The sequence below is a fragment of the Lepisma saccharinum genome, chromosome 7, assembly GCF_977018435.1.
Source record: "Lepisma saccharinum chromosome 7, izLepSacc3.1, whole genome shotgun sequence".
Lineage (NCBI taxonomy): Eukaryota > Metazoa > Arthropoda > Insecta > Zygentoma > Lepismatidae > Lepisma > Lepisma saccharinum.
The window spans coordinates 31,951,255-31,978,241 of record NC_139235.1 but is presented as its reverse complement, the minus strand read 5'-3'; the positions used below and the strand labels follow the sequence as shown (position 1 = coordinate 31,978,241).

The 26,987-nt window shown below is 39.2% G+C and overlaps 1 protein-coding gene across 2 annotated transcripts in view; it reads right to left on the bottom strand.

Moving 5' to 3' along the window:
- bark (C-type lectin domain-containing protein bark beetle) overlaps nucleotides 1–25,031 on the bottom strand; it is a 243,301-nt gene extending 218,270 nt beyond the window's left edge. The window contains exon 1 of one of the 2 annotated variants that reach the window (XM_083125145.1): nucleotides 24,531–25,031. In XM_083125145.1, coding sequence (XP_082981271.1) covers nucleotides 24,531–24,767 — 237 coding nt within the window. In that variant the 5' untranslated portion in view covers nucleotides 24,768–25,031. Of the gene's footprint in view, nucleotides 1–18,238; nucleotides 18,307–24,530 lie in introns of those variants that run through there. The other variant, XM_083125146.1, reaches the window with a different exon arrangement.
- Between the last annotated feature and the right edge of the window lie 1,956 nt (nucleotides 25,032–26,987).

Sequence of the window (26,987 nt, the reverse complement as noted above, 5' to 3'; positions counted from 1 at the left end):
TCCTGATTTTCGCAGGACAGCCCTTTTTTTTATGGTCATGTTCTGCAGCCTGCGATGCTACTCCAAAAAACCAAATATGTCCTATTTTTCAACAGCGTCCTGCAATATATCCAAACGAACCTCTGTGAAACTGTTAGTGCCTTTTAAATTAATAGTATTGTTAGTTTGCAAAGAAATACCTGTTGGGGGGGGGGTGTCCTTTGTAGATCTAAAAAATTTTAAGATCGCTTCGCTCGCGCCCTTAGTCTTACTGTAAAGTTTACATTTATTGCTTAGAAGCAGATATTTCATGCAGTCTGTTCATGGTATGTTATGAACGGTACAGAGTGATAACTGAAATTATATGCAGGGGCGCTTTGAAATTGAAAACAGCTCAATTCTGGGGATTTCATGTTTGATGCATTGATGAGATGATTACTACAGCTGCGGCCAGAGACAAATATATTCTGTCAGTATTGATTAATATTTTATTATTATTTCACAATGTATGGATGTTTTGTGGTAAGAAAGTAAGGAAACACAAAAAACAGTAAGAACGAGAGAGATATGAAGGTTAATCTGCAAAATTAAAAAAAAATATATGCAAAGGGAGGAACAAAGAAGAGAGAAATGAAAAGGGATAAATAGATAAGAAGGGAGTGGTTGAAAGCTGGGACGCCAGGGGTCCTGGGGTCGAAGCCCGGCCTGGACATGGATCTTCTTGGTGAGTGTCCATTCATGAATTTGATCATAAATCACTCATATTCATTGTTGCAATTAGCGAAAAGTGACAAAGGCGACGTTAAATAACAAAAGTCAAATCAAGAAGAAAACATATTAAAGAGAATTGTGTAATATTTCAGGAGACATGTAAGCGGCGTGACTTTTTGTTTGCTAAAAAGGGGGGAGGGTGCACTTGACCCTGTGCTCTTTGAGTTATAGCTGCGACCAACCCCCACCCCCTAACGCATCTTTGGATGTCCTGCTTTTTGTTTCAGAAAATTTGGACACCCTATAGTATATAGGTGGTTTAAAGGGACTTTTAAAGGAGCCAAACCTTCCTACAATTTGTTCACTAAACATTTTGCACGAATTATATAATAAACAGGCGGAAGCCAAGATATTGTGACATCGTTTGAAATTGTTTAAAACTTTATTTGCGATGAAGGCGGTAATTTCTTCATTTACAGGAACATTCCAGCACACACAAAATTTAAGGTTTTAACATGAGATTGAATTAAAATATTCATAATGAACTGATATCATAAAATTATGAAGTACTTTCTGGTGTCTGGTAACAAATGAAAAAAAACTTGAGTACGATAGCACAGGCTGAATGCATGAAAAGCATTAACGAAAGTGTGTTACGTGTGTGACACTTTAAAAATGTGGCAAATTTTTACTTCATTTGTCTGTGAAGCATATCGGCTACAGACATTACCTTCTCTATCTGAAAGCCTAATGGCTTGCTCCGGTCACATGACTAAGCGTCATCAACTGGAGCCGAGATAGCCGCCATGTTTGATTTTCTTCTTCGGAATCAATGTTGAACCTTTTTAGTGAATATGGGATTGTAATGCAAATTTAAGAACTGTAATTGAGTTTACATGACGTGTAAATATGCTTAAATGTGCAAGAGGTATGGTGTATAAGTGTTGTGTTCTCAATTGCAGAGGCAATTATGATGAAAAAGGTAAGAGTAACGTTCACATTTCTTCAAGATGTTGTTGAAAATGAGAAATGTTTAGGGCAATTCCATGCCATTCCGTCCCTACGAAAAGATACAAGTTAAGTAACAGAGGTTTTACACTCATAAATAAATAAGAGTAATAGTTCATGATGTAAACATTTCATGTGTCCGGAATAGGCATGCAATATAATCTTAAATGTGTTCATGTTTTATCTCTTGTCAACATTTTTTTTAAAAGTTTACCCTGAATTACAAACGTTGGTTGACGTTAAGATGCGTTGTTGCTTATGATTGCAAATCAATTTCAAGATTTAGTCAACGTTTAAAATATACGTTCGTGTCTACAAGCAGTTTGTTAGTGTAAATTTTATGCAAGCATTCGATAACATATTCATATTATTTGCACAAATTTTCAGTTTCGAAATATGCTTAATGAAAGAAAGCTATACGACAGGGCAAAGTTGATACATGTGTACATTTACATTCTTATTTTAGCTCGCTTTATGTTTCTTTAGGCTAATCGGAGGCTAATGGAAGATATGTTGTGCATTCAAATACGAGGGTGCGATGTGTACCAAGAACTTCGATGAAATATTCGTGTGTAAAATTATCTAAGAATATATTACTTATGTTTCAAACACAAATGTTTTCACACAGAAAGCATTTTGTAACCTAGCTATGTTAATATGAACTACAAATGTATTAAATTTAATAAAACTTTCATATGAACTGCTTTTTATTTTTTGTATTTGTGAAGCTTCGATGTTCGTAAATTTGATTATTAAATCAGTGATAATGTTTATTGTTTCATATTTTTTTAACATTCTTCACGATTTTATTAACAGAGTAAAGACAGTGTGAAGAAATATTCCAAATGTTTATTTTCCAAGTGAACGCTAAGATCGAAATATTAATCTGCTTTTTCTTTTCAATGAAAATGTTGGAAAGTTTTAAGTCCACTTTATGCTCAGATAAGCTAATTGATCCTAATTGGTACAAAATATGCCTCCACTGGGAATCTAATGTGGGACACCTTGATGTTCAGATAGATATTTCATGACAAATGTGATTTACATAATGGTTAGTGAAACTTAAACATCTCACATTATAGATTATATATTATGTGGCCTTGGTTCTGTCCTTTTTGGCTAAGTAAATACCTATGATAGCCACATAGTTCTAAGAAAGATTTGTATCATGCTTCACCTTAAAATTGTGGGTCACTTTCAGCTTTCACGAACCGAATCGTTTCTATGATTTGGAATGACATTGGCAGCGAGTCACCACGTGTTGCAGGATACAGGCAGAAAATGGCTCCTGCGACTAACACGCACAAAATGTACCCTGAAGCCTCATCGTGATTCATGTTTACCTTGCTCCAAGGAAGGGAAAGGGAAAAAAATTCACCTGACTCCGCTGACAAGAAAGTGGTTCCATTCACGAAAGGAATCTTTGCATCAAAACGACACAGTAGCTGATGTAAAATTTTACCTTCTAACAACTAATCTTTTCTATGAGGTGTAAATATCAAACATAATGGCATAAGAGAAAATGCCTTAAAGAAACATTTTCTTTTCCTAAAATCAACAGTTTACACATCTGCCTGAAAATTTTCCCAAAAGGCAGATACGTTCTTTTCTTGTGAAATTATGATACTAAAACTATAGACCCATGCCTGATTAGCCTTTGTACATATAGTGGACTTCAAGAGCAAATTCTACCAACCCAGTGGCGGATTCGTTAGCCTGCAGTCTCAGGGTCTAAGCTTTGAGTTTCTCTTTAACATTTCGTTGCGTATGATTCCTTATCTATTTCGACATTCATTACAATCATCACGATTGACATAGCAAGGCAGAAAAATGACGAAAAATAGCCAACTTTAAACATCTTGTAAGATTGATTTAGTTTATTTTACTTTGCTTTTGTGCCACTGTTGGCTAATTGCGAAGATTGGGATGAGTGATGATATGATGAAATTGATGAATGGACACTCACAAACACCCAGGCCGGAATTCGAATCCGGGACCCCTGGCGTTGTAGCGCAATGTTCTAACCACTTAGCCACGGGGGCAGGCTCTTCTTGCAAGAAGTGGTAGACATGATTATAATCCCTTAATCTGATAATTTGTCCTTAAATGCGAATTATATTTAAAAAGAGAACATCGTAAGTTATGTGTATCAAATGAAGAAATGTGCCTTATTGATAGAGTCACGCGATGATTCGTTCATAAAACTATTTTTTAAAATGAAAAATTGACATTGTGTAAATTCGCACTGTTATGTTTTGTTTTAATTTTCCGAAGAATTGTAACCACGAAACAAAGGTCACCCCCCCCCCCCCCCACCTTGCGCTTCCGGAAAAAGGATATACTTGGCTCTCGTAATCGACCTGGCCGACCCTTTCGAAATCAATGAAGTAACAAAAGTGAGTTTATTTTCATGCTGGCACGCACACTTCCGGAAAATCAATATAATCGTACGCACCACTTGCCTGTTAAGATGGGCAACCTGAAGAATTTAACGTGTAAGCACTCATTTGAATAAACTGTAAGGAAGCAGTTGTGTTTTGTTTTCTACTCCACCAGTCAACAAGATTAGGCTCAAATCGAGTATAATGCGTAAACAATGTGAAGAAAGACGAGTGCAATTAGCCTTGTCTACTTAAAATAAGTGCAAAATTTAATAAATCATAAACCTTAGACCCAGTTCTGTACATTATTTTTGAAAGTTCATCTTATTAGCGGGCCTCCCCGGTGGCGCAGTGGCAGCGTCGTCGCCTTGTAATCAAGGGGTCCCGGGTTCGATACTCGGTGGAGGCACATAGTGGCTCGGATCGCACTTTAAACTGTAGGTCCAGTCTCGATTAGCCTTACTGTGCGTAAAGTGGACTAAAAATACAAACTCAAAAAAGTTTATCTTATTAGCGGAATACATCTTGAAAAGCTTGCATAATGTGAATTTACTTTCATTTGTTTATTTTTAAGTAGACTTTGTCCTCAAATAAGCTTATCGCGACTAGATTTAAAGTTTTAAACAGGTGAAAAACCCTGTAATGTCCCTCACCGGAAATCAAACCCTAAACCTTTTAATTACAAGGTTGCAGCATGCTTAGTCTCAATGCTATTGCGTAGACCTTTCTTATTTAACATAAGAAGTGTACAGGATTTTCAATAACTAACAGATCTGATTATTATTTTTATGTAAATAAACAAATATATCAATCTATTAAAACAATAGCTATTGTGAAACAGTAAAAAGTTAAAGAGAACTTTTAAAAACAATAATCTTGTTACGACAACTCGCAGAATAACTGCAAAGGTTTCAAAGTGTATAATAATAGTGGGAAGTACAAGTTATGAACAAAATTATAAAGCTCTTAATATTCTAGTCTAGAACACTCTTGAGACTGGAACAAATACAGTACTTTTAACGGATTCTTTCCGGAATTCCCCCTTCTGAAGAGCATCGCAGCTGCATACACTTAAAAAAGTCCTTCTTCTTCTTCTTCTTCTTCATGCCCCTCACCGCTTGAATGGTAGCAGTCTTGGGCAACGGTCTGAAAACATTGGGGGTTGTGATTTCGCTCACTAATATAAACAGCACAATATTTTTTTTTTTTTTTTTTTTTTTTTTTAACACGTCACTTCACTGTCACTATAATACCAGGCCTCCCGCCTTCTTCTTTGTGTGACACCCACCGCCTAAGGGCGATTTCTTGTTATGAGAAAGTGTGTTTACATTCCAGGTGTCTGTTTGTTTATGTTACAATGTTGTTCTTTCGTGCAAAGCTGTACAGTATCCACATGACATCAGACCGTGGCTCGTAGAGTAAAGTCGAAAGGGACATCGGAAATGGAATACCCACACGGTGTAACTGTTTGTATAGTGTATGACGATGTTGTTGTCGAATTGGGCATTGTAAGAACAAATGGGTGATTGATTGGATAGCTTCTCCACACGGACAGGAAGTAGCAGGCACGGTATATGAACTGGGATGTATAACGACGTGACCTGTACGCATTCGCATGGTAAACACTAGAACTGCACGGGGTAGGTTAATGTGATGAAACCAAGGACGTTTATTGCCGACTTTTGCATGCCATCTATATGTAGTGGTATTGAGGAGTTGCTGGTTACACCAATCGTTCCATTGTTGTTCTATTTTGATTTTTACCCGTGGAAGGAGGTCAGTGTACGGCAAGCGCATCGGGGTAACAGTTTCTTTCGTTCTTGCTTGTTTGGCCATTGCATCAACGCGATCTTGATATTTATTGAGGTCACTGTGGGCACGAATATATGTGAAGGTCGCTGACAGACCCTGCTGTTGAAGTTCTAACATGATTTGGAGAATAAGATAAGGAAATACCGTTAATTTATATGCTGCCCGACCTGTTCGTGCTAACGTTTGAAGTACGCTCAATGCGTCCGTAAGAATTAAAGAATGATCTATTCGGGACTGCAGGGCGAATTGTAATGCTTTATAGATAGCATAACATTCCGCCGAGAATATCGACATATCGGATGGGAGGGAAAATTGTCGGGTGATGTTATGAGATGGTACGTAAAAAGCACATCCCACACCATCTGCAGACTTCGATCCATCAGTATAAATAAAGGTTGATGTGGGCCACAGTTCTCTATAATTTTCATGTCGGCCATGATCTGCATATTGTATCTCTACTCGGGGTTCTGTGGGAATATTCAGTTTATAAACAAGCGGGTCCGGATGGGTAAAAGTTTGTTGGTAAGCGTCAGGGTCAATATTATAACATTGTAAGAAAAAAAAACGTTTAGTGGGGGGAGGGGGGGTCGGTAGGCCAAACCATTGTCGTTGAATCGCAAAGATTTTATTAAACGGATGAGCGTGTCGCGCCCACGATTTAAACAAATATTGTACAGTGAGTTTGATACGTCTGTGTGACAATGAAGATTCATTGCTTTCTAAATAGACACTAACATTGGGACTAGACGGCATGAGTCCTAGACAGGTACGTAAGGCTCGTCTTTGTAATACGTCGATAGACGTAAGGAGTTTTGGTTTGGCTCCACCATAAACTGGTGCTGCATAATCAAATACTGCTCGAAAACAATTTTTATAAAATAATAGCATTGTGCGGGGGTGTCCTCCCCACTTGGTCGTGGAAATACAGCGGAGTAAATTAACAATTTTTAGACCCTTTGCCTTGAGATACTGTAGATGCCTTGTCCAATTCAGTTTCCTATCAAAATATACACCCAGGTATTTGACATTGTCGACTACGGGAATGTGCTGTATTGCTGTGATATTGTTAGGGTAACTGCTCATTTTTCTCGAGTTAAAAATTATGATTTTGGATTTCGGAATGGAAATGGTGAGTCCTAAGGTATCTAATTGATCTGTAAGAATTGAAACTATTTTCTTTAGAGCTAGTAAGCCTTGTGTGGCATCAGGGGTGCATTTATAGCAGCACAAATCGTCGGCATATTGTAACAATTTAAATCCGTGCATATTTAGATGATGTAATTGGTGAGTATAAATATTAAAGAGTAGGGGGCTAAGGGGCGAACCCTGAGGGATTCCCGTGCGAGCTATACGGGGGCCCTCCAACCTATCTTCAAACCAGAATTGTAAATTCCGTTCGCGATATAAATTCCAGATGATGGTCCCTACTATGGGGTGTATGTTTAGTTGTACCATCATTTTATATAAGATCGGGATGTAAACTGCATCATAAGCATGTTCTATGTCGGTGAAGAAGCCAAAGCAATAATCATGAGTAAGCTGGCTATTTTGGATTTCAACTGTTAGGGTAGCTATGGCATCTTGGCTTCCATGTTGCATGCGGAAACCCATTTGTGTTGTCGAAAAGAATTTATTCTTTTCCAACGCCCAATTAATGCGTTGTTGCAATGTTCTTTCGAAAAGTTTGGCAACTACTGGTATTAATACAATGGGTCGGTATGACTTTGCCTCCGCGGGAGGTTTGTGAGGTTTTAATATGGGAAGAACTATGTGGTGACGCCACTCGCTAGGGATTCGTCCAGTGCGATAGACGGTATTGAATATATGAGCAAGTAGTTGTATACCTTGTTGTGGCAGATGTTTTAACATATCATAGGTGAGACCGTCATATCCCGGGGAAGTGTTCGGCACGATTTCTAATATTTGTTGTATTTCGGTAGTAGTAACTGCCGGGAAATCGGCAGTGAAATCGAAATTCTGTGCAAAGGAATTAGCCGCTCGTTCGCAAGCAGAGGGTGGCGTTAGGATGTTCATAAATTCTGTTTCCCACTTTCTATCGAGGTTTTTCCGTTGTGGTTGGGCCGGATTCCTAATTGAATGAAATTTATTCCATATGGAGCTGAGGCTATCTGTGCAATCTAGGGAATTACAAAATGATTGCCACGCTTCTCTTTTCGCGTTTAAATATATTTTCTTCGCCTTGGCTTGCAATCGTCTAAGTTCGATTTTCTTCCCCGGCGATGGGTTTCGTTCGTATCGTTTTAATTGATTTTTTTTTTTTCTTTTTATTGAATCGCAGTCCCGGGTCCACCAACTAAGGGATGGGAATTTAATTGGTCTACGATATTGGCTTCGATGTGCACTATTGTCTATTGCAATGGTAATCATACTGAGGAAACGTTGATATGTTATTTTTCCATCAGTGTGGGTAGTTGTTTGATCATACATGCTTTTAAATTGTGTTGTAAAAGCGTCCCATTTAATGGAAGCTTTGTTCCAACGTTTCACCGGGACCGACTCCCTATTTTCACGCATCAAGGATGTGGAAAACGGTCTACGAGCTATTATTAAAATGGGGGAATGATCACTGCCACGGAGATCTTGTTCCTTTACCCAATGAAACCTATTGTACAATCGGGAGGAAATAATTGTGAGGTCAATGCAAGAGGGGCGGTTGCTATTGGAGGGGTAATGAGTTGGGCTGCCATCGTTTAAAAGTATAAACTGATTGTGTGTGATCCATGCATCTAGATTTTTTCCCAAACGGTCTGCGTACGGATGTCCCCAAGAGGGGTGATGGCCATTAAAATCTCCGAGGATGAGATAAGGGCCCGGAGCAAGGGTTATGATCTCTTGTAACTCGTGAAAACTGATGCGCTGTGAGTTGTTGGAGGAGGGAATGTATAAGGAAATTAGAACTATAAAGTGGTCATTAATGTTGACTCTGAGAGCCACGAGCTCTAATTGGAAGGTCTGGACGAGGGAAAGGGTATGTGGAATTGGTATTTCGGTATGGGAAAGGGTTTCATGCACATAGATAACCGTACCACGCTGATGCGTAGGGTTCCCGTACCTGTGATAGTGAGCAAGTCTATACTTCTCGTGCTGCGTTCCCTTAACCTCCTGCAAGCAAAGAATAAGCGGGTGGTGTTCTGCAATTAGATCTAATAATTCAAGTTTCCGTGCGGAGAAGCTATTTACATTCCATTGTAATATGGTACCCATTTCCGATATTACCTTAAGCGTTGTCTTCGAGTAACGTCAGAAGTTTGTCAGTCAAATTTTGAATATGTTGGATGAGGCGAATTCGATGAGCATTGTCCCGTATGTGTCTAACCGTTTCCCACATGCTGGGAATCATTTCTAAAAGAGCCTGGTACACCTCACTGTGTTCGGTAGGGCGGTCAGAAGTGTGCGATTGCGGGTGATTATTCCTCTTGTTCGGGTGCACAGATGATTGACGATGGAAATTCTTAGAATGGGAAGGAGTGTTATTTCTCGGGTAGGCGTTATGTCCTATGGGTTGGGATTTCGCTTCCTCTGTGAGTTCCTCCTCCGAAGTGGGGCTACTGTATGAGGAAATACAAGAGGGATCACCCCGTGGTTGAGAAATGTTAGTTTTCTGTCGTCGGTGAGATAAACGTTCCCGGCGTGCCGAGGTTGTTTTGGGAGCGGGCCTATGGGGTTTGTTGTTTGGAGTACATACCTTTTCCACAGGTCTGCGATTGGCACGATTTCCTGGGGCGGATGGCAATGTTTCTGGTTGATCACAGGAACTTAATGGACGAAAGGGATTATCCCAAACACTATGGGAAACACCAAGGTGGTTTGCCAGTATAGAATTACGATGTGTCAGCGTGGGGAAATCCCGTTTATTGAACTGAGGATTGAGGATATCGTCCCTCGTGAAGGGAGGGGTATAGGTTCCAGCAATTTTATTTTTAGCCTCATGATAAGAAATATTCTCCTCCGCCATTCTAGTTTGTATGTGTTGTTCTCTTTGCCAAGTGGCACAGGTTCGGTCAAGTGCCCCATGTGGGCCCTTACAATTTATACACAAAGGAGCGTTGGTACAACCGTCCCCATGACTTTCCTGTCCACAAGTTGAACACAGGGGTTTTGATCTGCACTGTACGTGCGAATGACTATAACGGAAGCAAGCTTTGCACTGAAGGACAGCCCGCACACGCGGTTTGACCGTGAATAGTTCACTATTAATAAGCACTTTTTCCGGTAAAAATTTTCCATGAAAGGTCAAACAAATCAATTTAGTGTCGACTAAGGTGGAGGAGCCATCTCCGTTCCAGATTTTTTTTTTCAATCGTTTAGCACTTATGACACGAAATGGAGAATCAATACCATCTAAAATATCCTGTTCGGAGACGTCAAAGTCAATTCCATAGACCAATCCCTCCCTTTCAATTAGACTTTGTGGGATTTTAGCTCTGACACCTAGTGAGTCTAAGAAGGTAGTATTTCGGATGAGATTGTTTGCATGGTCAGCTTTTTTTAACGTAACCCGCACCCGATTCCGTCCACATTGTTCTACTAAGCTGATGGGAATTTCAGCCTTTCGAAACTTATTGCCAATGCTGCCTCCAGACAGTTTGCCAATATTTTGGTTAATTCCGTCCAAAAGGACGACATAGGGTCCTGGTATCTCTGACGAATACCATGTAGTTGGTTGTCGTCTTTCAGGTTGTGAGGGGCGGAACACTTTGTCCTGAACATTGTTTTCAGTACTCACCTCGTCCAGAGTCCTTTTACCTTTCTGTTTGTCTATAGCAATCATTGATATATCATCGTCTGGAAGTGGAGGATTTAACTCAGGGGTCGCTAAATTTACCAATCCTTCTGCCGCTGTTCGTTCTCGTTCTTCGAACATGTCGACGTTGTTGGAGTGGTCCGGCGTGCCGCCGGTGGCCACTGTGGTCGAATGGGGGTTACACCAAATGAACAATATCAGAAAAAAAGGAGAATAAGTAATCGAAGCACTTCGCACAAGTAATAACGGTAGAGAAAGTATATGTAACAAGAAAAAGTTAATCCTATCACTCGCGGGAAACTACTCCTAAGGCTAGCACGATCACTGACACTGTTGATCCTATCGCCTGTAGAGCGCGTACGCGAATCTCCCTTAAAAAAGTCCTCCAGTGTTGTTCTCGCATAATCTCGACCCCACGCTCTAGCACGACTTTGCTTAATCTTGTCCCGACAAGATTACATTACGTTTTTGACAATGTGGTTTTCCAACGCTTTGTAGGTAATTTGCCAGATGAAATTTGCATACGCTACAAAGGTTATGCAAAAAGACCAGCCAAGTTTAAAGAGAAAAGCAACGACAAAAAATTATAAACCATCGACTACGATCTGTGCAAACAATGGTATAGGTGTATTATGTCTCCACATTGGAAGTAAGTAGGTGTGATATGCATGTGTGTTTCAAGTTCTTTATTTGTGTATATTTTCTCCACTTTACTTTCTTGTTAACTACGTTAGGTTAAGTTAAGTTAGATAAGAGAAAAATACAAAAAAACAAGATGTGTGTACCTAACCTACCGTGGTCACAATGACGTATCGAGAAATGAGGAGAGATACTGCCGTGATTAAAATGTGGAGACATACTACACCTATACCCAATGCTGAATCTGATAGTTGTCAGTTTCTCTTCAGTTAGAACCAGAAAACAGTTCTTACTTTGCATTGTTCTGCATTTCCGGCCATTTTTTGGCTTTTAGGTAATGTTTTTGTATTTTTGTTGCATTTTTAAATCATGTTTTAAGTTTATTTTTGCGCATTCCCTGTTGTTTCATGCATTGGCTAGCATAACGTTCATATTTAAATTTCCTAACAAGTATAGCATTCATAAAAAATATGGTCAATGCAAACATGAAATACCTTGAGGTTCCCTTGCTGTAGCTTAAGTCACAACAAGAAATTATAGTCTAGCGCAAGCGTAACAAATATATTTTTAGATGCTCACCCACTACTGTATCGTGCAAGTTCCACCATGAAAGGGAAATTACTTATATAGAAAAACCTTGTGATGTATTTACTGTAAAAATAATAATAAAAAACTACATTAGCACTTAATTGTTCATTTCCTTTTGCTTGGGTAATTTAAACCACCAAACAAGAAGTTTCGTCGAAATATTGCACTCGCTTGTAATTTACGAACAATCAAGCTTCCATTTTGCGAACGATAATTATTTTTAGGCCATTTTTAAAATAATTTTAAGGTCAATATGGAAGAGCTGCTCTTATGCTCTCGTCTCTGACGGTTCAAAATTCGTTAAACTTGGTTATAACCAACTTTAACAGGCTCGAGACTAATTTTTCGAGTTTGATTTAAATCCACTTTATGCTCCTCATAGGCTAATCGGAGCTGGACCTACAGTTTAAATTTAGATTCGAACCACTGTGCAATATGCCTCAAAAGGGGATCGAATCCGAGACCCCTTGAGAAAATAGGTTTTTGTCTTCTTTATTTACTTTATTCGTCATATCTGCTAGTTCAGTTTACCTTTCCAATGAGAGGAGTTATAACGACATACCATCTATTCCAGCCCTGTACACCTATTTTCGAAAAAAAAAAAAAAAAAAAACAATATCTAAAGCATGGAAGTCAGTTGGTTCACATTTAAAGTACAGTATATTGTTCATAAAACGACGCAAGTGTAGGTTAGAATTGATTCTCAGTGTGGCAAGATACCCATCTGAAATTCCCACCCCCCTCAACCGTAACTTCTAGATCAGGTCGAGGTGCTTTGAGCAACGCATTATATTCCTGAGAGTTTATAACAAATTCGTTTACCACTTCCAGTTTCATTAAGTATCACTATATCTTGCTAATATCCAGAGGTGTGGGACATAATATACATACATGGTAATCCTGCTGCGACATTTATTCACGACTTGCATCTTGCATTGTACAGTTGGATGCAAATTGTCCATCAACATTATCATCATCCATGTTTTACGCAAAAGTGTGCCAAGAATTGAAAGAAAACGTCATACAAGCTACTGACAACCTATGCACCAGTTAAATTAATGAAAATAATGATGAACAATTTGCCGAGCAATACTTGTGCACCCCACTGTACATTTTTTTTAAGAAAAAATGTTCTGACGGGATAAAAATGCATAGAGAATCAGATATCCTAAACAATCAATTACACACACAAACTACACCCTACAAAAAAGGTCTTGGTTTGAAAGTTCTTTCGAAACAAACGGACTTCTTTGCAGAACGACATGAGCTCAAGAAAGCTAACATCTGTTATCCGTAACGTTAAGCTCCACTTCACAATGTTACCGTTTCCTGCAGCATAGCAACCGACAGGAAACACTTCGTGTAGGCTTCAAATTTAAACTCCCGTCAACGACTTTTAAAAGTCTCGAGTTGCTCGGTAAACAAATAGGTTTTATTCATTACATTCCTTTCTGTTGTTTAAAACGCACATCAAAGGTAATGACGGGCTATATTTCCTGGCTCTCGCCACAAATAACATTATCATGTAATTAACTGTCGACGACCTCCGAGGCGAAGTGTTTAGCACAGCACGCTTCGTCGCCAGAGGTTCTGGGTTTGTTTCCCGGCCTGGACATCTTTGCGAGCACATCATCATCTTCGCAATTAGCCATAAAAAGAAGTAAAATAAACCAAATCAATCAGTCAACCAATATTCTACTATTTTATTTCATTCTCTTTCTCTCTTCGTTCTCTTGTGTATGCGTGATTCCTATTCTACTACGTATAAATGCTTCTGATTTTTTTTCTTTGTAGGTATCGGGAATTGGGCTGAGAATATTCCACAGTTGGGCTCAAGCCCACCCGTTGGCGTCACCCATGTAATAAAATATACATTTAGAAACTTGTTTAAAACACTTTGGTAGACACGTAAAAAATAGATAAGACTGGCGTTAGAATTTAAAGTGGAATTTGAACGACTGAAATGTGCCAAAACCAAGAATATAACTAGGAATGTTGTTCAAAATAACAACCATTTAGAACATGCAACAGAGATGTATAATGTAATTCAATATACAGGGTGGCTCAAAAAGTCACTTAACACCCTCGGTACAAGGCCACTGCAGCGCGCAATGTGGAAATGGTTATGGCCAATCGTTTCCAGGCCAAGGGGGAACCACATTGACGCCACCTGCACGGTCGGCGGCCATCTTGATGTCCGCCATCTTGAATTCAACTTCAGAGTTTTAAATGGGAAGGGGGTGATATGATATATCAAATCAGGCTAGAATTTCCGAGAAATGCAATGGTGAAGGTTTTTTCGACGTATCTTTAACCAGTAAAAAGGTTATGACTGATTCTTGTACCAATTTGCTCCTTTTCGAGGTGTTGGAAAAATGCCTTCAAATTTGTTTAGCGCATCGGCAATGCATCGAGATCAAAGTGATGTCTAGAGAGAGAAGTTCGCATGCCATGACACACGATTTTAATCGGATACATCCACAAAGAGCTGTGCATTACGAATGGTTGTCGTGAACAATTTACAGTGTGATGCTTCCATTGAATTAAAAGTCCTTCACAGTGACAAAGCTCATGTTTATGTTCATTAGGAAGTTCATAAACAGAATATGCGACCCTTGTCATCTGATAACTACCTTTGGACAGAAACTGCTTCACAACGTTCCCATAGTTTTCTGGTGTTCCTCCCTATTGAAAAAAAACTCTGTAAAAAGTACCTTCTTCCATAAGCAAGGATGGAAAAACCTGTTTATTTAACAAATCCAAGTAGCCCTAAGCATTTAAGGTTCCGTTGATGAAAAATTGACTAACCAATCGTGTTCCACACAGCTAGCCACACCATTAACTTACCAGCACTAACCATTCAGCTTTGATCTGTCGAAAATGGGTTATCAGATAAAAAGCATCGAATATTCTGTTTATGAACTTCCTTATGAACATAAACATTAGCCTTGTAACTGTGAAGGACTTTTAATTCAATGGAAGCGTCACACTGTAAATTGTTCGCGACAACCATTCATAATGCGCAGCTCTTCGTGGATGTATCAGATTAAAATAGTGTGCAATGGCATGCAAACTTCTCTCCCTAGACATCACTTTGATCTCGATGCATTACCGATGCGCTAAACAAATTTGAAGGCATTTTTTCAACACCTCGAAAAGGAGCAAATTGGTACAAGAATTCAGTCATAACTTTTTACTGGTTAAAGATACGTCGAAAAAACCTTCACCATTGCATTTCTCGTGAAATTCTAGCCAGATTTGATATATCATATCACTCCCTTCCTATTTAAAATTCTGAAGTTGAATTCAAGATGGCGGACATCAAGATGGCCGCCGACCGTGCAGGTGGTGTCAATGTGGTTCCCCCTTGGCCTGATAACGATTGGTCATCACCACTTCCATGTTGCGCGCTGCAGTGGCCTTGTACCGAGTGTTAAGTGACTTTTTGAGCCACTATGTATATCTGTAGAAAACGACATTAAGTACTATAGAAGGCAGTATGAATCCCTGTTCTATAAATCAGATCAATTATTTACCGAATATAAAGTTGCTAATTGAACAATAACCTAATCACAATACAATCTTGCATGAGAATATGGTCCGCAAGGTATTTATACAAAGCGATGAGATTTGTATGACAAATATGATTAGCCGATAATTAAAATCCTTATTATTACAAGTGTATCAAATGTTATATTATATTTAGTTTAACAAAAAACTTATGAATAAATTCTGCAAATCTCATGTATGAAAATGCACACCAGAGTTCATTAAAAAGCTAGTGAAATACACATTAATTACCATATTCTCTTCCGAGCCAATTTCTGACCATTCTTTTCTTTTTTTAAATTTTTAATACAGTAGTAATTCTCCTACAACGTTCTTCAAATTGCTCGTCCATCTTTTTAGATTGTCTGGTCTGCGCAATGTCTTATGGGAACAAAAGTATCCCGACAAGTATCGTGTGAGGCAAAAACTAGCAAATGGGTAGCTAGTCGAGCGCGAACTAGGACATTCCTTGATATATCGTATCAAACAGAAGGCTGTAAACGGCATGAATGGGCTAGAAACCTTGCAACTAGTTACTTCAACTCCCATTTATTCCAACCTAAACGTTCACAAAGGAACTGCAGGCCCACAACAGTCAAAGTGGAAAATGACAGTTTCATTCTTCTCCAGCTAATCGTGTGCATTCCAGAACACAATAGCCTTGCTCCTTCGAGTTCAAGGTCACGGTAGGGTTTCACGGCGCCAGCTGGACAAGGGATAGGCGTAAAGTGTTGGAAATGTACACAGCCGTGCGCAAGGAGAGACAGGGGAGCTATTGTCCTCTTAATATTATTACATTTTTTTCACTGTGAAATTTAGTATACAATGACCTCATCATAGTTTATAATCAATAAAGTTCCGCGCAACAAGACGTGCATAATTTCGCATGTAATTGATTGTGTTAGTAACAGGCGCGGATAGACGTGGAGGGTCATAGGAGCGCTCGCCTTTCCCAACCACCAGTCCTTTGGGATACATTATTATGCCTAATATTTTTTAAGATTCAAATGTTCTGCCTTTTATCGCCAAGTTTACCAAGCTCCAGAATATTTGTTTAAAGTTTGATTTAAGCCCACTTTATGCTCGTGATAGGCTAATCGGAACTAGACCTACAGTTAAATTTTGAACCCGATCCACTGTGCAATATGCCTCAAAAGGGTATCGAATTAGAGACCCTTTGAGAGAATAGGTATTTGTTTCTTTACTTTACTCCTCATATCTGATATTTCAGTTTACCGTGGCTCGTGGCACTAGGAGGAATTATATTAATAATATACGATAACAACCATCTATTCCAGCCCTGGACCCCTATTTTGCAAAATAATAATCCAGTCTCTAGAACATGGAAGTCAGCTTGTTTACATAAAATAGGTTTGCCTCCCCGGTGGCGTGGTGGTAGCGTCGTCGTCTTGTAATCAAGGGGTTCCGGAGTCGATACCCAGTGGAGGCATATAGTCGTTTTAAAATGTAGGTCCAGTCCCGATTAGCCTAACTGTACATAAAGCAGGTTTACAACCAAAATTCAAACAAACTCAAGAAAGTGCAGCGGCGATGTGAGGTATCAGGCTGAAATTCGCCCGTCCTACTGTAACTTCTGGATCCGCCACTGCATAGTGAAGGTGTTTAAAACTCTTGCACAGACTGAAGAAGACAAACATTGTAGGATTGGATAATTTCCTAAGATTGTAGAAGTTCATTCTAATGCTGAACCAACAGCGTTCATATGCTATCCAATATTTACAACTATTGGATCGGTTCGGATTTCCTTTACTTGAAGTAAATCAGAATTCCATTTTCGCATCAGATATATGACATGTACATATTACACTAAATATGCACAGAAATCTGTTTCGGAGAGGGTCTGGACACGCCCCAATTGTGTACGCATTAACACAGTTTGTAAAACAGCGAGATGGAATAATAGTGTTGTTTTACCGACTGAAACTTGCATCGAGACTTTTGCCCCTGCCCCCACCAATGAGAGGGCATGAGCATGTCTACGCATATACAGTTACTCACAATGTTGTTCGTACGTACAGGGCAAATGTATCGACAGAGTCGGATTTGCTAAGAGCATTTACATAAGGCTCAGGAGTTTTTGGGACAACGTGTTCTTGTCGGATTAAACCAAAATAAGCCTGCACGGATCAGATGGTGTGACCAGTGTGTGGAGGAAAGCAAATACGCAGGACAATGCTGCCAATGCAACGCCTACGGTAAGACATGGAGGATCCATTATGATCTGGGACCTGTATGTCGACTAAAGGAGTTGGGAAAATGCAAATCATTGGTGGAATCATGGACAAACATGCCTGTAATAATATCCCGAATAATAACGTGAAAAAAGTGCCCAGCAAAAGGGGTTGCCACGTGTGTTCACGTTCCAGTAGGATAACGAGAGCCAACATACCGCTCAACAGGGACTGGTTCATTTTGAATGTACCAAAGCAGTTGAAAACACTAACTAGTTCAAAGTTCAGATCTGAATCAGATTCAGCATTTATTAACATTTTTGAAGAAACGTGTCAATGAACATGAAAGTTTAAAGTCAGTTTGAACCATTGTGAAATGTGCTTCCAGGGGATCTAACCCGAGACTCCTTGATTACAATGTGACAGCGTTACCACTATGCCATCGGGGAGACCCTATGATGAGTGGTGTGGATAAAATTGGAGACACAAGGGATACAAGGCCTAGGTCAAAACTAGAACTTTCGGTGGCTCATTACAAATACATAGTATTTTGCTCGCTATCAAACTAGTGTATCTGAAATTTGATGTTCTAAAAATCGAATGAAGTTACTTACAATTCAAGCTTCACCTAGCACAAAATTCATTCCATAAGCACAGGCACAACAAAACAATATCTTATGAGGATGACCAACGCAGCAAGATCTTACAACAATATATTGAATTGTGCTAAAGTCATCAACAACGTAGATTTCAAAATGCAAACAAAACACAATCGTCTCGCAATTCACATACAGTGGTATTAAGATGTGCCATGTAGCCAACGCCAGTACATCGACCTATGTTGTTATCTACAAGGTGCAGCGACCTACTTCCTTAAATATCAACAAAGGCTTGAAAATTGGCCTCAATGTGATCTCAAAAATAACTGACAGTCTCAAACTTAACACTGTAGAGCGTGTAACTTCCTTTCCTGTCTACTGTACACGTTATTGAACTATGTAAGTAGTTACGCACCCTTATAATACTAACTTGTTAATAAAATTATTTATGAATTACTTTTCAAGATTTATCACGACGGTCAAGAAAATTCACATCAGTATTTTATCATTAATTCGACACTTTGTTAGCACATAGGCTAATCGGGACCTACAGTTTAAAGAAGTATCTGAACAACTTAAATGTGACCCCAACAAAAAAGCCATAATGCCTTCATTAGGAGACATTGCTATTAAAAAACATTTCTGTGGAGCCAATTCGATTTCTACTTTTCTCTCAATGTTACATAAATTTTGAGACTTTTAGATATTAGCTATATATACTAACGTTCAGATAAAGTGGAACATGCTTCAACTGTCTAACCTTATAAAATATCCCATTTTAATTTACCAGGACTGTACATAAAAACTACGAAACATATAAAGGTGAGGTCCAAGTAGTAAGGGGGTATAGATTTTCCCGAGTTAATTCTATACTTAAATAAAAGGGGTGGAGTGGGATGAAATTATCAAATTGCTAGTTTGTCATTCTCGTCCTTGAAGAATGAGTGTCTAACAGCTTTTTATAGAACAATAGTTGCTTACGAGATATTAACAGTTTTCATTTGAACACGTGTGATTATCTAAAATTCCTTCATAAACTCTGAAAGGCGCACTCGTAATTAGCATCTATAAAAAAATGTATATTATCTTTACTGTGCGAACAATAACACTTCCTGTTACAATGTGCTTAGTTGTTTTCTGCTAACTTCCGTGTTGTAACAGCATTATTTTTCCGCAATGGGCGGTTGTAAGTTTAAAGACGCATTGAGGCAGGTTAGGTAAAATATTCACGATAAGAGATAGCTCATGCGATGTGAGAATTGTTTCCAGCGAATGCAACTTGACAACTTTCACCTCTTCCACAAAACATCCGTTTCCCCTTCCAAAAAATCAAAGGTTTGAATATATAACTTGAGGAAAAAAGCCACAGACTGAGAAATCTCAACTTCATAAACGTTCATATTTAGAATAGTCTGTTTACTACGTCATAGAGGAAGAATTTGCGTAGTTCATCATCATACACTATGACTCATGCATTCTTCCACATTTAAGTCCATGCCAAACAATAATAGTACATAGGCCCAGTGCTTTTTACGCCGTTTCGGCACCTTTTTAGAGGTGATCATTTATGACCATATCACAATATTTTGAGAAGTTCGTATGATGAATACATTGACCAAACAACTTGAAGGGTACCAGAACATTTCTCCCGCCCCCCAAAAAAGCACTGTATGGCCAATATATACCTACATCAACATATGACTGCAATTACAAAAACTGCTTGCCATGTGGAATTTTCGGTGTTTACACTCATTGAACCAAACCACAGACTAGTGTACAATGTTTATCATAGTTTAATTACCCTCAATGTTGCATGATAATCAAATAAAATAAAATTATTCAACACTGATGAAAATAAAATGTAAAGGCATTTTGTACAGTGCCTCTCCAAAGTTTCAGGACAACGACATTTTAAACTAGGCAATCCAAATTACGTAAGGCGCTGGTGGGTTGCGTGTAGAGTTAGGCTCAATTTCAGGGTTGCCATATGCACAATAGATATTTATGAAATACGCGAGAGGAATAAAACCAAGTATTATTGTATAAAACTCTAAAAAATATATTAGTATTACATTTGTCGCAAATAAGAAATACTTTCTGAAAGAAAAAAATCGATTTTCTAGTATTTCATCACTGATCAGTCCACACAAAGGAAAAGAGGAGAGAGAGGAAACTAAAAGGGACAACAAATGAGAGGAGAAAAGAGTGAAGCGAAAGGGGAAGAGGAAAAGTAAAGGAGGGAAGAAAAGAAAGGACGGATGTGGATAGGAGACGTAATGAGGAGAAAGGCAAGAGATGCGAGGAGAGATGAGGAAAATGGAGCAAAGAGGAGAAGAGAGGAGGGAAAGAAATGAGAGGAGAGGAGAAGAGGAAGTTTGAGAAGAGGGGAGTTGGGAGTAGAGGAAAAGAGAGAATATGAGAAGAACGAAAAGAAGAGAAGAAGAGTGCAGTGAAGTCGGAAATCTAAGACAGGAGAGGAGAAGAGGAGTGGAGAAGAATGGGATGGAGACAAGAGGCGAGAACAGGAGGGGAGGCGATATGACATATAAGCAGAGGAGAAGAAAGGGGAGAAGGAGAGAAGAGAAAGGAGACGAGAGGAGAGATGAGGTATTTGTAGAAAATATCGTCTCAGCGTCAAGAATTGATACATTGATCAAAATATCGACATGGAACATTCAATAATATTTTAAAATGAATTGGAGAATGTATTAGATCGGTGCGAAATGCCTCTTGGCTGAGTTCAGAGCGAGATAAAATCTGCCACGTAAGATATTTCATTCCACCTGCGATTATACCACTAAAAACTTAAATGTAATTTTCATATTTATAAGAATTATGCAATATTTTTTTTTTGTAATTTAACATTTATCCTACACCCATCCTTAATTCCAAACAGAATCATTCCGTTTCACACTGCGTGGACAATGTTCACAATGGGATATATATATCTAAAACTTACGAAAATTTTCTGCCACCGGAGGGGTTTGAACCTACGACCATCAGGTTGACTATCTACAACGGTAACCACCACCCTACAAACTTTCGTTCTTGAGAATAGCTAGGAGGAGCTGACCAGTGTGAAATGTAGATGCAACTCTCCTCCTACATGTAATGTGCAAAGAATACTTGTTTGTAACAAAGAAAAAGAAGGTAGTATGAATCGGCGCAAACATTTAATGGAGAATTGCACATGATGAAAACTTTTCATTCGATATTTGCGGAGGTATCCTTGCATTGAACTGTAGTGGGAAAAGGGAGTAAAATTAGTATATCCTGAATTACCTCAAATATAAATAGTTATTTCACTAATATGTGTCAATGTCTTTGAAGCAGTACACAATTATCGTTAGAGTATCATAATTCACGATCTTATACGTAGAAATATCCCTTTGAACATGCGTCAATTCATTTATTTGTTTATTTTTTTGAGTAAATTTCAGATGCAGAACAATGCAGCCACTCTACACTGCTATTACAAATAATGTTACAATGCTCTTGTTTAATAAAAGGTGAGTTTAGAAAAAACGAACCTCTAGATATCCAGTCGATAAATCTAAGTACTACACCACGCCTTTACCTTCCGTTCAAACAACAATTTTTATATATTCCAATAATCCAATAGCGCAACAGCCCAATATCGGGCCAAGGCTTACCTACCGACTGCTGGCCTCCCTCTCACGCGAGCCACCAAGGAGGCGTGGAGATCTGCAGCCAGACTAGGGTGGACGGGTGGTCAGCCGTAGATTGTCAACCTGATGGTCGTTGGTTCAAACCCCTCCGGTGGCAGAAAATTTTCGTAACTTTTAGACATAGCTATCCCATTGTGATCATTGTCCACGCAGTGTGAAACAGAATGATTCTGTTTGGAATTAACGATGGAGGTAGGAGAAATGTTAAATAACAAAATCTCCACTTCAACGAAGTGAGAAGTGGAGAAAAATTGGATAATTCTTATAAATATGAAAATTACATTTATGTTTTTAGTGGTATAATCGCAGTAAGAATCAAAGATCTTACGTGGTAGATTTTATCTCGCTCTGAACTCAGCCAAGAGGCATTTCGCACCGATCTAATACATTCTCCAATTCATTTTAAAATATTATTGAATGTTCCATGTTGATATTTTGATCAATGCATCAATTCTTGACGCTGAGACGATATTTTCTACAAATACCTCTTCTCTCCTCTCGTCTCCTTTCTCGTCTATCCTTCTCCTCTCCGTCTCCTTCTTGTCTCCCGTTATTCTGATCTGTTTATATGTCATATCAGTTTCCCTCCTTTCTCGCCTCTTGTCTCAATACCAATCTTCTCCACTCCTCTTATCTCCTGTCCTGTCTTAGATTTCCGACTCCACTGCACTCTCTCCTCTTCTTTTCGTTCTTCTCATATTCTCTCTTTTACTCTACTCTCAACTCCCCTCTTTTCGTCTCCTCCTCTCCTCTCAAACTTCCTCTTCTCTTCTCCTCCCCTCCTCTCTTCTTCTCTTTGCTCCATTTTCCTCATCTCTCCTCGCATCTTTTCCCTTTCTCCTCATTACGTCTCCTATCCACATCTGTCCTATCTTTTCTTCCCTCCTTTACTTTTCCTCTTCCCCTTTCGCTCTCTCTTTTCTCCTCTCATTTGTTGTCCCTTTTAGTTTCCTCTCTCTCCTCTTTTCCTTTGTGTGGACTGATCAGCGATGAAATACTAGAAAATCGATTTTCTTTCTTTCAGAAAGTATTTCTTATTTGCGAAAAATGTAATACTAATATTTTTTTTAGAGTTCTATACAATAATACTTGGTTTCATTCCTTTCGCGTATTTCATAAATATCTATTGTGCATATGGCAACCCTGAAATTGAGCCTAACTCTACACGCAACCCACCAGCGCCTTACGTAATTTGGGTTGCCTACTTTAAAATGAAATGTCGTTGTCCTGAAACTTTTGAGAGACACTGTACAAAATACTTCCAACCAAGTACAACAAAGAAACGTCAATAAATAGGATTATTAACTGAATACACTAAATTGTGTTAAATATACTCTTCAGCACGAACAACATTTCCTCTAAATATGCAGAAATTCATCTGATTCGGAGAAAAGATTCAATTTACTATCCTCACAGAATAAACATGTTTTATATTCAGGTCTTCATAGGCTAGAAAAAGATTACTAAGCGTTGGCAGCAGAGTAATGGTCCTCTATAGTTATGTACGTAGGTAAAGTTCCCTTTCCCATAAAAAGAGCATGCATGTCTCATGAGATAAATTATGTGCCCAGAAATATACATTTTATCATTTTGTCGGAAGCCCTATTTTTTGTTTTAACTGGGACAAAGAAAAGCTAGAAGAAACAACATTGACACCCCATGGGAACGTCACTCTCAGTTATGTTTCTTTCGTACAGAGTAGTATCCAAAATAGCTTCATTTTATAAACTCAAAAAGCAATTGAATAAGCAACAATAGGATTTACTGTTTCATTTGGGAAGGTACTACTTATTGCTAGATTCAATGAGAATCCAGTCGCTTTCGGGGTGGGGGAGAGAAGCAAATTATCACCATAATTATTATCAGTAAGAAAAAATGTTAACTTGAACATAAAACTATGCATGAACAATTAATTTCCTCACACAAAAATACACTGGCTCAACTAAATTGCTAATGTATCACGTTATATTACTCGCTTTCTTGTTGTGCAACAAATTTAGCTTTACTAAAGAATTTGGAAAATGAACTCTGCTTATTTATGGGGAAAAAAAGAACGTTGTTGCAAATAGAGAGGCTTCACAATTAGAACAATATCTAAAACAAGGGAAACAGATCATCGATGGAAGCAGCATTTAAATAAAACTTACCCTTTGCTGAATCTTTACAGACAATATGCAGATTCCACCTTGAGCAAGGATTTAATGTGAGTGATGAATCTTTACAGACAATATACAGATTCCACCTTGAGCAAGGATTTAATGTGAGAAACACTGCAGTGCCACAAATTAGCCAGTAATAAGAAAAGTTAAATATTGTTAAGTATTTAGGGTACAGCTAGATGGGGATACTTGTCCACTTTAGGGGGGGGGGCAAAGCCTCAGTTACTTTCGCCCCTACCTATTGCTCCACTTCATATCAAGCCAAGAATGGAAGCACAAAGACATACGTTGAAAAATGTCAACAAAGCCTTAAGCTGGGCAGAAGAGGGAGAGACGACCGTTACCGATCTGCCCCAGGGTGAGCATCAACAATGGGTACCAATCAACAAGTGTCTGATAAGAACTAGCGCCATATGCCTTATATTGATCACTTTGAAGAAGAAAAAAAAGAACACTTACCTTGGCGGTCAATACCCCTCGTACTGTAATTCCAGTTTGCGGCATAAACCGAAGTTCAACCCCTGGCTCTATAACAAGCTCTCCGGAATGGTCAACAACGATGTCTTCTTGCACAATGTACGGGCTCCTTTGCCTGTCTATTTTCACTCTGTTCTTCACCATTCCTCCCAAAGGAGTTTCACTTTTCACCAGCACCACAAACGAAAATAACACCACAAGCTTCATCATCGTCATCATGAAGGCACACACGAACTTATATTCTTCTCATGGGGAAAGCAAGTTAGGCTTACGACGGACGGAAAACACGAACAAGGCACATTTGAAGCACTTGCAATAACTGAAACCTCACTGCACGACTGTTATCAAAGCATTCCAGTGAACAAGATTCACAAACAATGAGTAAGGCCGTTGGTGATAACGAGTTGTTACAAATTCCTCCCCGTGGTTTCCGAACTTTTTCCTTTTCAACAAACGCACTCTCCCTTCGACCCGCAACACTTTCAATAGCCAACTGCTGTAGGGGGTCTGGGTGGGGCGATGGCTTGCCTTCGGACGTTTAAACTTGAGCACGTGACTCTGACGTCACACCAGGTATGCTTCTCTCTCACCTGGGATCTCACGGCAGGCAGGTAGCACACGTAGCGCCACGGACGAGCAGAAGAGCGAAACAATACAGTTGGGGATCGTGATGAAGGCGTTCGGGCGCCTGCGCGGACCTTGTAGGATCTTACTGGTCGACTCGTTCTTGTGGAGGTGTTGCATTTGGTGGGGTTGATGTGGGAGGCTGTGAACCGTAACTGGGGTGGATCAGACAGGAATGCCTATTGTTCTTCTATGGAGCCCGCTGCCGCTCGAGAGAAGTTTCCTTGCCGCAATATACACCACAAGAATGGGAATTTTTGAAATGCAAGAATTCGTAGAAAGGTGGTAAGCTTATTAAAATTGCTGGCAAATTTGACCATAGCTTTGGGGGAAAATACCTAAAAAAGAAATAAAGAAAATAAATAATTCCGTTTAAGCTGAGGGATATGGAAATTGCTAAACATCAACTCGGGGAGGAGTGGTTATCACAGCGCGCTACGACACCAGGGGTCCCGTTTTCGAATCCCGGCTTAATTGATTGTTTTGTTTGATTTGTTGTTTTAAGTCCACTTTATGCAAAGATAGGCTAATCGGAGATGGACCTCCAGTTTAAGGTGTGATCCGAACCACTTGGCCATGTGTTTCCACCGGGTATTGAACCCCCGGGACCCCACGATTACAAGCGACGATGTTACCACAAATCCATCAGGGAGGCCCGCTTGTTCTTTGTGAATGTCCCTTTATCAATTTCATCATATCACAACTCATCGTTGGGATTAATCAAAAGTGGGAGAAAAGCGACGATGAACAACAAAAGTAATCAACTCCAGTGCTCGAAATGGATATTGGAAGCTGGGGGGAGGGAGGGGTGTATGTCTGCTTTGACGTACCCAGACTTTTTTTCTCTCCAGAGAACCAAAAAGCACATTTTGCAGGCGTAAGGGGGCCAAACCACATTTTCTCATAGAAGACAATACTTCTTTTTATAATTGTTTGGAAATGAAGTAACATTTATTTTAAATTTTCCACGAAAATAGAACGCAATGAACAGAATTAAATTTTCACCATTCGTTTTCCAGGAGAGAAAAGTTCCCCCATGCCCCCCACTGGACATTCCCATTCATGATCTTTCGTATTTGTCGATAGGTTGGGGGATGCTTTTGTGGATAAACATGCAGACGATGCAGTAGATGAGGGGATGTCTATGTACATTATCCGATACGCACGGACATGAAATTAGGCGGGTGGCAGAAGTTCGCGCTGTGCCACGTCGGAGCACAATGTCGTGTGTTCGAAGGTTTAAGAGAATGAAATATCCTGTTGTGGAATTGGTCTTTGTTTTGATTTTTTTGATTTTCATTTTTTTACATTTTGATTTGCTTTATTTTATTTCGGATTTCTGCCACCTTTGGCTAATTGCGAAGATGGGTATGAGTGATGATTTGATTAAATTGATGGATGGACACTCACAAACATCCATGCCCAGGCCGGGATTCGAACCCGGGTACCCTGGCGTCGTAGCGCATATGCTAACCACTCTGCATCGGGGGCCGACGAGTAGGTCTTTGTAATCCATGTGATACAAACCGACAATATTTGCTCGAAAGATCAGGGATGACACAAAAGTGTCCCGGAGAGAGGTCTGCCAAAGGCCTATTTTCATGGCCGTCCGTATAGTGAAGGGATACTTTATGAAAATGTTCTTAAGGGGGTTCTAAAGCCATGCTAAAGCATAGCTAGACCCAAATTTCTAAGGATAGCCATACACCTAATATAGATTCGGCAAGGAAGAAATTTTCCGACATAAAAGATTGTTTTATTCACTAGAACATGTGAACCTTATAATTTTGTTACGATTGAAGGGATTTAAGTAAA